We start from the raw sequence: 16,238 nt of genomic DNA on the forward strand, positions 1-16,238 counted from the left end.
GAATTTGCAGCAAGCACACAGCATGTGTATCCAGAATACAAATGAGAGCTGCAAGCGAGAGCTGTGAAAAATCAAAATAATGGCTGAATTTAAAAGCTGAGTGTCTTAAGCTAATGTACTGTATAGGTTAGGTAATGCAGTGTGTGTACCATAGATTGGATAGATGCATGTCTGGTAACTTTAAACCAACACAAATCCAACAAAACAGGCTATGCACAAAAACTGGAAAACTATGCAAATCTATAGGAATGTGTTTAGTGGTCCTGCTTAGTCTTTACACATATAGCAACCTTTAAGTCTAAAAACTTTTTGATGAATAACAGGCTGTCTAGTGGAGACAGGCAGGTAAAGTGACACATTCATTTAGAAAGTCCAGCGGGGCATAAAATCCAAGTGCTTACATTAAAAAAGCTGTTAAAGGGTTCAAAATCACTTGTTCTTGACACACACACAAGTACAGTAGAAGTAGGGCAAGTGGATACTCAGAAAATCAGGCCAATTAAATAGGGTCATGGTTTCCATTTACAGAAACTGGTTGCCGGTTTATCGTTTTTTGTTTCTCTCGAAGCATCAGTGTGTCTCAATGCAAAACATCCTATCTACAAATAAAATGAGAGAGAACCCTACTCTGGGTTAAGCTGACAACTGCTAGAAAATGATTGGATATTTAAGCCTGTTGGAAAGATTTGCCAGTCTCTGTGAGTACAGATGTGGCCATTAAGACTGCGTGTGTTTTCCCGCCAGAAAACAGTAAAAGACATGGCAATGTCTCAGTTTAAATGGCCTTGAAATTAATTACATTTCCTGATAGTAGGCTATCTGATGGTGTTAACTATGCGAATGTCCGGATTCGTGAATATGCCAACATGTCTTATTTAAAACGTAAAAATATGTCGACCTAATCAGAAGACATGAATTAACTATATATATATATATATACAGTATATATATTATCATATTAAATAAATATTATTTTATGAACACAACGTTCGTCGGGCTTTTTATAATCATCATCATATTTGCTGTTTGTGTCCAGCATTGAATAATTATTTCATCCATTATTTAACCACGGCTGGAAATAATAGCTGGAATGTGATGTGATTGTGAATTTATGAGTACTTTCACTTTACAAAAGGCAGGGTTTTTATCAAAAGGTTGATAAACGCGTGTTGTACAGTATATACAATGCGACAGCGCATTCAGTTACTTACTTCTCACCTTTCATGTAGGTCTGCTTGGACTTATTAATTTGTTTTAAACCCCTCAAAAATGCGTGTGTATACATCTCAAAACCTCCATCAGTTATTAACAATAGCATCTATTTAGAAAAAATGCCCCAGTGATTTCGGAGCTTCAGGAAATCTCCCGGCGCTCTGCGCTTAACACCGGGCCAACTCATGTCGGAAAAAAATTATAAACGGTTTCTAAACGTGGGCTATTGTTTTTTTACTTATAATATTTGTTAATTTAATTTAAATGAGGTTTGGGCTCAGGACTTCGATTCGTCATCGTGATTCTCTTCTTTAATTTACTACATAGTTTTAATCAGCGTTAAACCGCATGCATAAAGTTTTTTAGAGCGCACCGGCAGAAGTAGACTTATGATTATGAACGCGTCAGGATAACAGCAAGCAGACTGAATTTGACCATTTAAAAAAGTTTGCGTCCATTTTCTGACGCACTCAAGTTTACCAAAAACAATACAGAACAGCGCGCAGTTCCTTATTTGCTTTCAAACATTTACAAAATCACACAGTTTTTTCGTTATTGTGAGTGCGCTTAAATTAAAGTTGAGTCTTATAAAGGCTATGTAGTCTTATATAGTTTTATTATATAGTTTATAGTTATTATATAGAGTCCTCATCTGTTACAGTTTTGGAGAAAATAGTTTTTTCAGCCTGTTACGGCGTGCGCTCAAAGTTCGCTCACTAGTTAGGCGGCCTCCCCTTCAGATACTGTATGCGAAGGAGCGGGGCCGCGGAATTGGGCACGGATGGTAATAGTTAAAATATTAACAAGGGGAATGTTTGATGTCATGTGGGCATTATAAGATTTGTACTGAAAACTTCTAACTAAAAGGTGGCAGCTGGCACGCCTAAAATAGACGCCGGTTAATTTTTTACAGTCTAAATAAAAATCCTCCTCTTTAGTGCCTCCTATTCCTAATAATCCTAAGTTGTTGTTCTTTTAGTGTCACTGCGCTTTACAATGCCAGACAACATTCAAATGCAAAGTATTCACTTCCCCCAAGTGTAAATTAGCTGTTCTCACCTATACATTCAGAGGAACTGTAATGGACCTCTCCACACTTTAAAAACCTCTTGAATCTGAGGCTCTTCTGAAGACTTTCAGTGTTTAAGGCCTCTTTTTAAATTTGTGTAAATTTAATCTTCTGGATTCTAGCTGAGGACAGCGTGAGAAAGAGCTGCGCGATGTGTATAAATCAATGTGTGTGTGTGTGTATAATATGAAATTTTATTTGATATAGGTATATATTAACTCATGCTAGAGTACTTTTACTATGCTAAATTTATGAATTACACTCAAAGTATCAAATCCAACTATGAAGTCTGATTTAATTGTTACCATTTAAAATTTTATATTTACTTTTATTATTTCTACGTTTATTTTTCTATTTATGTTTATGTTTTGCTGGCAAAATACATTTTAAGCAGAGATGTCTGCTCGGTCTTGTTAATTTGTTTTAAAACCCCCAATTCTGCAAATTCCCCCAGCAACTAGACCGGTTAGATTACTTCGCACCTATCGTAAAGGTGACCAGAGGCTTTACAGAGTGCGCTGTTGCGTTGTATTCAGAGAATAGACCAAAACAAAATCAAGTTTGCTTCAGTATTGGAAACAATATTGTATTAGGCTAACTTTATAGAATATACACTCAACAAAAATATAAACACCTGCTCCGATTTTTCATGAGATGGACTTAAAGATCTAAAATTCATTCCAGATACACAATATTACCATTTCTCTCAAACATTGTTCACAAATCAGTCTAAATGTGTGATAGTGAGCACTTCTGCTTTGCTGAGATAATCCATTCCACCTCACAGGTGTGCCACATCAAGATGCTGATCTGACATCATGAGTAGTGCACAGGTGTACCTTATACTGCCCACAATAAAAGGCCACCCTGGAATGTGCAGTTTTGTCTCACAGCAAAATGCCACAGATGCCACAAACATTGAGGGAGCGTGCAATTGGCATGCTGACAGCAGGAATGTCAACCAGATCTGTTGCTCGTGCATTGAATGTTCATTTCTCCACCATAAGCCGTCTCCAAAGGCGTTTCAGAGAATATGGCAGTACATCCAACCGGCGTCACAACTGCAGACCACGTGTAACCAAACCAGCCCAGGACCTCCACATCCAGCAGGTTCACCTCCAAGATCGTCTGAGACCAGCCACTCAGACATCTGCTGAAACAATTAGTTTGCATAACCAAACAATTTCCGCACAAACTGTCAGAAACCGTCTCAGGGAAGCTCAACTGCATGCTTGTCGTCCTCATCGGGGTCTTGACCTGACTCCAGCTCGTCGCCGTAACAGACTTGAGTGGGCAAATGCTCACATTCGATGGCGTTTGGCACGTTGAAGAGGTGTTCTCTTCACGGATGAATCTCGGTTTACATTGTTCAGGGCAGATGGCAGACAGCGTGTGGTGTCGTGTGGGTGAGCGCTTTGCTGATGTCAGTGTTATGGATCGAGTGGGCCATGGTGGTGGTGGGGTTATGGTATGGGCAGGCATCTGTTATGGACGAAGAACACAGGTACATTTTATTGATGGCATTTTGAATGCACAGAGATACTGTGATGAGATCCTGAGGCCCATTGTTGTGCCATACATCCATGAACATCACCTCATGTTTCAGCAAGATAATGCACGGCCCCATGTTGCAAGGATCTGTACACAGTTGGAAGCTGAAAATGTCCCAGTTCTTGCATGGCCAGCATACTCACCGGACATGTCACCCGTTGAGCATGTTTGGGATGTGCTTGACCGGCGTATACGACAGCGTGTACCAGTTCCCACTAATATCCAACAACTTCGCACAGCCATTGAAGAGGAGTGGACCAACATTCCACAGGCCACAATTGATAATCTGATAAACTCTATGCGAAGAAGATGTGTTACACTGCATGAGGCAAATGGTGGTCACACCAGATACTGACCGGTTCTGAGTCCCCAGACCCCCAATAAAGCAAAAAACTGCACATTCCAGGGTGGCCTTTTATTGTGGGCAGTATAAGGTACACCTGTGCACTACTCATGATGTCAGATCAGCATCTTGATGTGGCACACCTGTGAGGTGGGATGGATTATCTCAGCAAAGCAGAAGTGCTCACTATCACACATTTAGATTGATTTGTGAACAATGTTTGAGAGAAATGGTAATATTGTGTATCTGGAATGAATTTTAGATCTTTACAGTAAGTCCATCTCATGAAAAATCGAAGCAGAAACAAAGGTGTTGCGTTTATATTTTTGTTGAGTGTACATATACAAATTATACACTTTTGTATTCTTTGTAAAATTCGTCTTTTTGCACACACATGCGGGCATCTTTAAATTTAAACAGAAAATAATAGTAAGCTAAAATATACACAATAAATTAATAATTGCATTTGCTTTACATTTGAGCACTCGTGTAAATAGCTTTTTCATTGCATTATACCATATCATATATTTGTGTCTAATACTGTTTTATTTATATTTTCCAACTTTACTTGCAGTTTGTCATTTAATTGCGATTGTACTTTTAAAATGTAACCTACGTAATAGGGCTGGGCGATTAATCGAAAAGTAATCGAAATCGACAATTAGAACCTATAATCGATTTTAAATAGTTTTTTTTCAGGTCGATTATATCGATTACTTTCCCTTTAAAAACATTACCGCGTGTGGAGTCATGTGACCCCGCTCCATTACGTTATTTCGCCAACATGTCGAGCATGGAGAGCTTAAACACTGAGACAACTGAGCAACAAGAGCAGCTTGTACCAAAGAAAAATGCAGTCTCCGTTATTTGGACACATTTTGGCTTCAGTAAGGATGACACTGAACAAAATAAGTCAGATGTAGAAACTGTAGAAAAACAGTTTTGACGCCCAAAGTTTGTTTGTTTTAACACTTAAAGCACAATCACGTGTTATGAGGGCAAAAAAATAAAATAAAATAATCCTTCATTAATCGTAATCGAGTTAAAATGTTCAATTAATCGAGATTTTGATTTTAGGCCAAATCGCCCAGCCCTACTACGTAACGCTGCCTTTTGTTAGGGCTGTGGGTTTATACACGCCGATAAATGAATTTTAGATAAATTTTAAAGCATCTTTTTAGGCCTAAATATTCATTTTTATTTATAGCTAGGTGTATTACGAAGGGAAGACTTCGTAATACTGTTGTTCAGTTATTCACTGCACGGTGTATCTGCACGGAGAGATTGTGTATGTGTGCACATAGAGTTTGTGTGTGTGTTTGTGACGTTATCTTCTCCTTCAAACGTGCTTCCAACCAACCAACTCTGGCCTCCAAACTCAGAAGGCTACGTGTCATAGCAGATAACTGCTCCTTTGATTTGCTGGTTACAGCAGGGCGCCGACTGTACAAGCCAATCCCTTCCCCCAAAAGTAGCAAAGCAATAAATTGTATATTAATTTGTGAAACATTGCTTCATTTGAACTAAATCACTTTTTACCCTGCTGTCTTTTCACATCCTTTCCCTTTTAGCCGATGACATCCATGGCCACCCCGATGTGTTCCTGGATGAAGAAACCGTGCTCCCATTCTCTCAGAGGGTAAATGACGAAGAGAAAACATTAAAGCAGGTGGTTGGCAGAGGCCGCAGGGCAAGTCTGACCAGCACAGACAGTCAAGCATCCGGCTGCTGGGAGAGCAAGCTAAGTTGCATCACCGCCAACAGTGAGCATTCATCCACACCCAAGCAAAATACATCCCCACCCACTCAGAACTGCTATCCTATTTGTCACACTTTAAAGGTTAAGCTACAGATGAAATACATTTGCATGTAAAATTTATAATTTATTATGCATGTGTGTCTGTATATGTGTTTCAGTCTCCAGTAGCTGGTGGGGCTCTAAAAGGCTAGACTATGCACTTTATTGTCCGGACGTATTGACTGCGTTCCCCACTGTGGCGTTACCTCACCTGTTTCATGCCTCCTACTGGGAATCTACTGATGTGGTGGCCTTTCTGCTCAGACAGGTAATAAATAAATCTAAGAAACTTATTCTACTTTATGGCACAAATACAAGTGTCCCAAAGAATTTGACATTGTTTTGCCAGTTCTTGCTCAAATGATCTCAAATTTTAACGAGATGTGTAAAAACGAAGTAAGTTTAATGTTTGACTTTTGGATCGGGCGTGCCAGTGATAATGACAATGTGCTGTTGAAATGGCCCTGTTCACCTGACTTGATACATTGTGATTTTTTCCTATGGGGCTATGTGGAAGGACTGGTCCTTCCTACAGTATAAGCCTAAAGGAACTCAAGCAGAGTAACATTAGGGCGCTGAAGAATGCTACACAAGATATGCTACAGCGTGTTTGGCAGGAGCTGGACTACCGACATGATGTGTGTCGTGTCACAGGCATTGCGCATAAAAATTTGCGCAATGTGCAATGCAAATTGAATACACATTGAAAATTTTTAGGTTTTATGAAATATCCTTTTTTAACGGCTTCAAACTTCATGTTTAAATATATGCATTGCAAGAGTTCTTGTTTATGGCATAAAACTGCATTGCACCTTGTGTATGGTGACACACTTGGCTGAATCTAGAAATAATTAAATAATTGATGAATGATGGAAAGAGATTTTTAACCATGTCATTTTATTTCTTAGTCAAGAATCACAGAAATCCACCATAGTTTAACTGTTTTATTAAATTTATTCGCTAATTTATCATTTTTATATATATATATATATATATATATATATATATATATATATATATATATATATTAAATATATATATATATATTAAATATATAAAAATGAAGAATGCCTTGATCATTGGTTGCCTGTATATGTTTGTGTAATTGACAGGTAATGCATTGTGACTGTGTGAAGACTCAGGAGGCAAACAGCTCAGATTGCAAATCCTTTTCCCCTTCCAGTCCCAGAGAAAAATGGCTACGGAGGCGTACACATGTTAAGCTTAGGGTGAGTGGCACACCAATTTCTTTGACTAAACCAGTAAGTGAGACACAGCAAACATGAATATATAGAACTGGATACATTGAATTACAGATCAGTTGATAAAAACAGTTATATAATCATAGTCTTTTTGATTTGAGCCATTTTTTCCTGATTTTTTCATCTATCTATCCCAACCAATTATTAGCTCTTCATTATTATGTAGCAACCAGGGAACCAGGGAATATGATATGCACTTCTTTTAGAAGATGTAAGGCTAGCCACTGCATCTTTTCAAATGACTGCACATTCTGTGTCACAGGACATGGATCCTAGATGCTGCCTTTGGCTTGATATATTATAACAAAACCAATTATATTGGAGTAGCTCAGTATCTTTCCAAAGGTTTGCACTGGCTTATAAGTTAACGTAGTTATCATCAACAGCATTGAGCACTGTTGAATTTAGAGAAAAGCAACAGTTTTTGGTTGAGTTGTAAGTTCATTGGGCTTTTTTTGGGAAAGCAACTTCTAGCATGAAAGTTGCTGTAAGAATTTCCTCTGAAAATGTAAGCGTTAGTATTCTGGTTCCTTTATCCTTTTAGTCTGACTGCCTGTTATTCCTCAGTTGTTCAGTTCAACTGAAAACAAGATTTATTGTTGAAACATGGTATTAATGCAGAAGACAATAAGGAGAGTTGACAGATCTTTTGTAAGGACCCTTTACTGCAGAAAAACTGCCTTTTTGCATCATATTATGTTCTAATAAATAAGAGAAGCTAAGAAGGAGTGTGTAAATTATGTTTCCTTTTACAGAATGTCACTGCCAACCACAGAGTGAATGATGTCATTGCGACTGAGGAAGGCCCACAGACTCTGGTTGGTCGCTTTATGTACGGTCCTCTGGACATGGTGACTCTGACAGGAGAAAAAGTATGAGAGCTACTTTTATCAGTATCATCAGTCAGACACACTTGTGTATATTTTCACTTGGTCAAATATTTCTGTCTCTTTCTAACACTTTTCTCTGTAGGTGGACATATATTTAATGACACAGCCACAGTCAGGACGCTGGGTGCACTTTGACACTGAGGTCACTAACAGCAATGGCAGAGTATCCTATATTATCCCTGACAGCAAAAAGCTACCTGTGGGAGTTTATCCTATTAAAATGATTGTAAAGTAAGGTCATGCTATTTGCCTAATGATTATTTTTGTCATCATTTTCTAAATTAAGACTGACTAACTGTATTGGTTTTGGTTTAAATGAGAAAAAAATCTAAATTGTTTAGTTCAGGGTGGTTGCAAAGTAATTTCTGAGTATATCTTATCTTATCCTATCTTATCCTATCTTATCTTATCTTAGATAGTATAATGGTTTACATGGCTATTTGTCTGGCTTTGATTACCCATTTTCCTGCTTTTTTCTATTTCTGTTTATTCCTCTGTTCTTTGATCTTTAGGGGGGACCAGACATATGCAGAAGCTTTCTTGACTGTGCTGCCACGGGGAATGGAGTGTGTTGTGTTCAGTATTGATGGTTCTTTTGCCGCTAGCGTCTCCATTATGGGCAGCGACCCCAAAGTACGGGCTGGTGCTGTGGATGTAGTCCGGTGAGTGTTAATGAAAGAGAAAAATACTTATACTGACCGTTACAAAAAATAACAGAGGTATGGGAGAAAGTTGATCTTTAAATGGAGTGAAGATATAAGGTAATTAATTGTTTAATCTGGTATTAGTAAGTAATATCCATCTAATTAAACTTTTACTTACATATCACTTAGCAAATGGCTTTTTGTAGAGGTTTACTAGAAACATAAAAATTATTACATTAATATAATTTTATGAATAGAAGTCTATGATTTACAACTAGAAAGACAAGGTTTGGACAATGGGCTGTACTCAGGCTTGGCAACTTAAGCTAGCCACTAATGATGGTATGTATTGGCAACACACCGATAGAGAACACCAATGCCAAATATTATTCAGTCCTTTATTCACATGGTTGGTTTTGAGTTGAAAAAGGAAAACACTCCATCCAGAATGTAGCCATGTAAGAAAAAAAATGCTGCTTTTTATTGTATTTCATTTATTTCATTAATTCAACTAATTTATATTTATTTATTTATTTATTTATTTATTTTACAAAATGCAGTTTGAGTGCCATCTACTGTGCCATTTAAATGCTGCTACAGTATAAGCCCAGTGTGCTTAGCCAACCAGATATTATTTAAGTTTTACATTGCTCCAATTTCTTTATAACATTTACATTATCTGTACAGTTCAGTTCATCAGTTTAGTTTGCTTAATGCACATTTGTTTAATGACAAATAATATACAAACTTGATTCCAAAAAAAGTTGGGACAAATAGAATGCAATTAAGTGGAAGTTTTAAAGTTTAATATTTTATTCAGAATACAATATAGATAACATATCAAATGTTGAAAGTGAGACATTTTGAAATGTCATGCCAAATATTAGCTCATTTTGGAATACTTCCAGAAAGCATTGTCGGTGAACACAATCCACCATGCCATTCGCCGTTGCCAGCTAAAACTCTATAGGTCAAAAAAGAAGCCATATCTAAACATGATCCAGAAACCCAGGTGTTTTCCCTAAGCCAAGGCTCATTTAAAATGGACTGTGGCAAAGTGGAAAACTATTCTGTGGTCAGAGGATTAAAAATTTTAAGTTCTTTCGGGCAGCTTACACATCTGGAAAGGCACCATCAATGCTGAAAGGTATATTCAACATATGGTATGCTCCCATCCAGACGTCATCTCTTTCAGGGAAGACCTTGCATTTTTGCCAACATTAAAATGCCAGGCCACATACTGCATCAATTACAACATCATGGCGGCGTAGGAGAAGGATCCGGGTACTGAAATGGCCAGTCTGCAGTTCAGATCTTTCACTCATAGAAAACATTTGGCGCATCATAAAGCGGAAGATGCGACAAAGAAGACCTAAGACATTTGAACAACTAGAAGCCTGTATTAGACGAGAATGGGCCAACTTTACTAATCCTAAACTTGAGCAACTTGTCTCCTCAGGCCCCAGACGTTCGCAGACTGTTATAAAAAGAGGAGGGGATTCCACACAGTGGTAAACATGGTCTTGTCTCAACGTTTTAAAAATGTGTTATTGCCATGAAGTTTAAAATAAACAAATTTTTTTCCCTTAAAATAATACATTTTCTCAGTTTAAACATTTGATACGTCATCATTGTTGTATTCTCAATAAAATATTGAAATTTAAAACCTCCACATCATTGCATTCTGCAACTGGCATTATTGCAATAACATTAGGGGAAACAAAATATAACCAGAGGAGATGTAATTCAAATAAGTGGATGTACAGTACAAGAGAAAATAATGTTCATACCTACTTAAATAAATATTAAATATGTTTTTCAACAAAATTTTAGAGATATCTTTATTGCTTTAATGTCAACTTTATTAATCGAATGAGACTTACAACAATAGTAAACATGTTATTTAAAACAGAGATGTATAAGCAATAAGATAGTACTAAAGGTAGTACAACAAAACAGTACTAAGATAGTAATGATTACATAAACAAGGAGAACCTCATTACTATTCACTGAAAATCTGGTAGCCAAATTTAATGTTAATTTGTTAGCACAGTCAGTGTTTTACAGAGCATAATAATGATGTAGAAGTAGATTTTTAGCAGGAATTACTGTTGGGTGGCTTAGTGGTTAGCACAGGTCTGAAAACCAATTTGTACAGTTTTAGTATTAACTTTTCTCTGCATACAACTTTTAAATCAGTTCAGGGTGATTGTACGTGGATTTAATGTAGTATTTTGTGTTAAGACACTGGCAGGACTTGGGGTATCTTATTATCTACATTACTGGGCGTCCAGACATGCAGAAACAGAGAGTGGTGTCATGGCTTTCCCAGCACAACTTCCCCCAGGGCATGATATTTTTCTCCGAAGGGTTGGTGCATGACCCATTGCGCCAGAAAACCATCTTCCTTAGAAACTTGATTCAGGAGGTAAGATTATTGTTGCTTGGTATTCTGCTTTATCAGTTGTGCATGCTACCTTTTGTAGCACAATTTTTTTTAAATGAAAGCCACTTTTTCCCTGTTATCAGTGTCACATTAAGATCAACTCAGCCTATGGCTCCATGAAGGATATCTCTGTCTACAGCATGCTGGGTCTCAGCCCCAACCAGATTTATATAGTGGGCAGACCATCCAAGAAATACCAAAATCAATGCCAGGTGATGCAAGATTTTCATTCATGCTTATGTGTACCTGGAATCTTCCAATACTAGGGTATCTTGTATCTCTGTATCCTGGCCTTACCCTGGTTTTACTGTGCCGTGCAGTTCCTCAGCGAGGGCTATGCTCTGCACCTTTCTTCACTACAGTTTGGCCATCGGGCCCGAGCCAAGAAGACCTCGTCAATGAGAATGGTGCTGCGTAAGAGCTCTTTTGGGCTGTCATCCAAGCCTGACTTCTTGTCCAAGCGAACGCATCTGCGACGCACCATGTCCGTGCAGCAGGCCGAACCTCCCCTGACATTGAATCCCAAACCGGAGCGTGCCCAAAGCCAGCCTGAGTCCAATAAAGAGACTGGGGGTAGTGAAGGAGGTAGCCATGTGATATGGGTTCGGGCAGGCATGCACCGGGGTAATACCACTCCCTGAACACACATAAAGCATGAAGGATGAGAAAGAAGTAGGCGTGTATTTTCAGCACTGTGTCCTGGTATGTTTCATATATGTTGATATTTATGCATACTGAACATTATGAACCAGTTGTTTTGTTAGTTGAGTGTCGATTAAGTGTAGTTGATTATAAGTTTCCAAATTTGTCAAAGTATGAAGTTTATTTATTTGAATCATAAGGAATTCACTTTTTCCAGATACTCCCAACTCCATGTAAATTTAATTTAAATAGTTTGTCCATAATGGACTGCTAAGTCTTCCCTATAAACACTGACTCATTTACTCTCTTTCACTTTTAAAACACTCTTAAATCTTGTGCCCCATACTACTTGATAGTCCGTTTTTCATGTAATTCTCCCTAACAGGACACACCTGAGCATTAATATATATTGTCCAAAGTATTGTTCAGGTACTATACTCTTTATGTAAAAGTGTAAAATAATATTCTGGATATGTATTGAAGAGCTTTTTATTCCTACGGTGTATTTGATTAGGCCCATTTTTTTTTTAAACAGGACTGTTTATAGGGCTGTTTGGTTTTTGTTAGTAATGTTTGGTTTAAACCCATTCAATCCAAGTGACCAAACAAACATTTTTAATTAAAAATTGTAGTATTTGATTATGGGTTTTGATTACCATCAATAGGACAAACCAAGAATAAAAACCAAAAGTTATGCTACATGGAATCCAGTTTAAAAACTACTGTTAAATAGTATGAAAATACTTTTATTGATATTTGTAACCAAACACCTAGTTAGAGCTATTATTATGAGCTGTCATTGCTCTGAACAATGTCTGTGGTCTCTTTTCTATTGCTTTCTAGTCCTTTCCGTTGCTTAGTGTAGTCAATTGCTTCTCCGATGTAGTTTTTACATAATTCAAAATTATGTTTGCTTCATGAAATGTGGGATGGCTTATTATATTCCTGGTTAAATAACAGTCCTATTTATCTTTTAAATTAATCTAGGTATTTAGATGTGCTTTCATCCAAGGATTTGTGCTCAGTATGTCCATCCTTCAGTGCTCTATAACACCTCTGCATTATCTTCACATCTCAACCTCTAAATAAGGCACCACAAATCACATACAGTATCTGCTTTCAGCTTCACTATATACAGCTTGCTTAATCTTCATATGGATTATATGTAATGAGAATTCAACCTATTCCCCAACTTTCCTGTTTGAGCCAGGGCAATAACAGATCTATCAATGTTAAACTTATCAGTAAGTAGTAATTAATTAGTAGTTGAGTATCAGAATCCACATACTGTACAAGGCATTTTTTGAGTTTCAGCTTTAAGAAGTAAGCAATAGAGATATTGTTTGCTTGGTCTTGTAAATTTGGATTCCTCTTTTGTGGAGCTTGGCGTCCAGGCATCCTATTTAAAGGCATTGTGTCAAGAGAAGGTTTATAATCTTCCAGCTGCAACATCAGGATGTCTGAAACCTAAGGAAATATTCACAGTTGAAGAGGAGAACTCATAACATGCTTCTTGGACAGGTCTTTATGCTGGCTCCTGCAATAATCTTTTTGTGTAAATATTGCAGACTCAACACTGATCTCTGGGCAGCTGTCCATGAGCTGGCTGCAGAGCTAGGTTGCTGTACACTAACAACATGCCAAAGTGCCAGTTTGAACCAGACTTGCTGTTTTATAGCACATCTGCACAGCCAGAACAGTGCACATAACGACATGCATCCTTCAATAAAAGATGTGCTGAACTTTCCCCTACCCCCGTGCGAGGTCATGCCTCAGGCCCCATTTTTTAAGCCTGTGACCTGACTGACAAGTGAAAGGTTTATCAAACATCAATGGTTTCTGTTGTGGCATATATTTTTCTTGAATTAAGAATAAGTAAAGCTCATATCTGCTTTATTATCTGCTCATATCTGCTAAGTGGCATCTGTCCAGAAAATGTGACTTCAGAGAATTAAAATGGAGGGCAGCTTAAGTGTATTACGTGTAATCTGTACATTGTGATATTCCTCAAGTTCTCACTTAGGTGACTATTGTAATTTGCACTAAATCATATTGATTATTGTATTATAATGAGTACAGCAATGTTTACCATTTAAATTAAGATTTTGTATTTGTACTGTAATTGTGGTTGTTGTTGTCCACAAGGTTATGACTGTACTGCTCTTACTTTATATTACACAGTAATAAGGTAATTGTTTAATCTGGTATTGATATTGATTACATATAAATAACTTGTGTATGCATTGTACAGTACAGCCCAAACATTTAAAGGTAACCCTGCTTTGAAAAAAAAAAAAGCATTCCGCAGCATCCATATATATTTTTACACCTTTAAAAATTGACTGATCACTTATATTACATGGAGGAATTGTTTTTTAGCTTGTTTTAATTTGACAAGTTTCATCAATGAAAATGATTTTTTAGGAAACCGAAATAGGGTTCTCCTATGGCATTCTGAAGAACCATTTAGGCACATTTATTTTTAAGAGAGTAATGGACTGTAATTAACAAATAGCCTTAGAGCTGTATTTTTTCCGTTATATATAAGAGTACAGCCATAACATTAAAAACACATAATACCGTATTAACATGTTAACATTTATCATGGGCACCCAAAGGCATATTTTTGCTTATAGGGAACAAAGCTCAGCCTGTCTAGTTTGAAAAGCCAATGTGGCACAACTCAAAGACAGAAAGATAGCAGAACAATCTGGTACCACCAAACAATGCTGGACATAACGTTTTGCGTTGTAATGTTTTGGCTGATCGGCGTTACCGTTAGCCTTCACAATCTATATAAATTGAGCTCAATATGACATATTAAATGTTGTCTCTTGTTTTACTAGTTGCTTTTGTATTAATGAAAAAAGTTTCTTTACTGAAGGATTAAAAGCTGCATTTTTTTTATTTGCTTAACCAAAGTAAGTTACACTTGTATAATGGACTTGTATAATGTCCTTTATATAGAGCACTTGGTGTAAAATGTTTGTGTGTGTGTGTGTGCGTGCGTACTAATATACATACATGCAAATCAACAAGTGTTGATTTTAATTGTTTTGTATTTATTGTAAAGGTTAAAAATGATAAACGGTCATGTTGCAGTTTTTTTTCTTTTGTGTCATTATTCAGAGGTCATGAGACAATTACAGTCTTAAACTGAGCCTGTATCTCAAGCCTGTGTGACAGAAATATTAGACAGATGTTTGTTTAAACTTTTGTGAAGGATAAAAATCGTCACTTTCTAAATTAGTATACTCAATATATGAATGTATTTTCAGCCTTATAGAAGTGAATATAACCCTTCAAATATATAGACATATCTGTATAGTAAGAGAATATATTTGTAATCTATTCAAGTTATATGTTTTAAGATGCAGCTACTGTATATTGTTTATGACAAGAGTATGGTGGAATAACTCAAGATTGTTGTAGTCGCAGCCAATAAAAATGCTTTTGGCTCAGTGTGTGACAAAACCCTGTACCTTTACTCTGTTATACCATCAGGTAATATGCAATGGAATTATCGCAGCATCTAAACAACTTACCAGCATTTAACATTTCTGGTAACCTGTAATGGATCTGATGTACCTTGGAATATCTGCATGTTAAACATGTTTCTCCATTTAACCTTTGGACCATTCAAAGCATTTACAAGTAGCAAAAGATTAATAAAACAAATTTTTTTCTTGCCGAAAAGGTATTCATGGGTTGGCAGTTTCACTTTACCATGAAACATGGACATCCAGTTATTACTTGTATTATTATTATTATTATTGTTATTATTATTATTATTATTATAGGCCGCTGGGTAGCACTGTGGCCTCGCACCTCCAGGGTCGGGTTTGATTTCAGCCACAGGTCTGTGTGTAGAGTTTATCTGTTCTCCCGTTGCATTTTATCCTCCTACTGCACGCACCCTGGATTGGCACTCTGTCCAGATTGTACCCAGCCTCATACCCTAAGTCTCCTGGGATAGGCTCTAGTCCCTCATAACTCTATACACAGGATAAAGTGCTATAGAAGATGAATGAATAACTGAATGAAAGATGACGATTTTTATTATTTAGCTAGGAAACACAGATGCAGACAATGCCCTGACCTTTACTGAGTACAACAAATAAACAGATAAGCAAGCACTGGTTAACTTTTTTATGTTAATAAATAATGTTCATAATCTTGTCTCTTATATTATTGGATATTTTTTATTAGTAACACTAGTGTATGTCATGAACTATGCGCGAATATTATTAGTTTTACCTTTTTTGTAAATTGGATGACCAGCAATTGTTTCATTAAATGTGTCTCTTTTTTATCCAGTGGGGAACCTACCCAGGCCATATACAGCTAACCACATTGTTATTTATTGTCATTTTCATGGATG

The 16,238-nt window shown here is 36.9% G+C and overlaps 1 protein-coding gene across 4 annotated transcripts in view; it reads left to right on the forward strand.

Annotated features, from left to right (window-relative positions):
* Positions 1 to 15,623, forward strand: part of pitpnm3 (PITPNM family member 3) — a 64,730-nt gene extending 49,107 nt beyond the window's left edge. For 2 of the 4 annotated variants that reach the window (XM_053507733.1, XM_053507732.1), the window contains 9 exons: positions 5,747 to 5,938; positions 6,093 to 6,241; positions 7,086 to 7,202; positions 7,991 to 8,107; positions 8,208 to 8,356; positions 8,638 to 8,787; positions 11,014 to 11,197; positions 11,299 to 11,427; positions 11,536 to 15,623. In XM_053507733.1, the coding sequence (XP_053363708.1) occupies positions 5,747 to 5,938; positions 6,093 to 6,241; positions 7,086 to 7,202; positions 7,991 to 8,107; positions 8,208 to 8,356; positions 8,638 to 8,787; positions 11,014 to 11,197; positions 11,299 to 11,427; positions 11,536 to 11,856 (1,508 nt within the window). In that variant the 3' untranslated portion in view covers positions 11,857 to 15,623. Of the gene's footprint in view, positions 1 to 5,746; positions 5,939 to 6,092; positions 6,242 to 7,085; positions 7,203 to 7,990; positions 8,108 to 8,207; positions 8,357 to 8,637; positions 8,788 to 10,228; positions 10,281 to 11,013; positions 11,198 to 11,298; positions 11,428 to 11,535 lie in introns of all 4 variants that reach the window. The other 2 variants (XR_008361355.1, XR_008361356.1) reach the window with 2 other exon arrangements.
* Positions 15,624 to 16,238: the final 615 nt, after the last annotated feature.

This window comes from Clarias gariepinus, chromosome 11 (assembly GCF_024256425.1).
Source record: "Clarias gariepinus isolate MV-2021 ecotype Netherlands chromosome 11, CGAR_prim_01v2, whole genome shotgun sequence".
NCBI lineage: Eukaryota > Metazoa > Chordata > Actinopteri > Siluriformes > Clariidae > Clarias > Clarias gariepinus.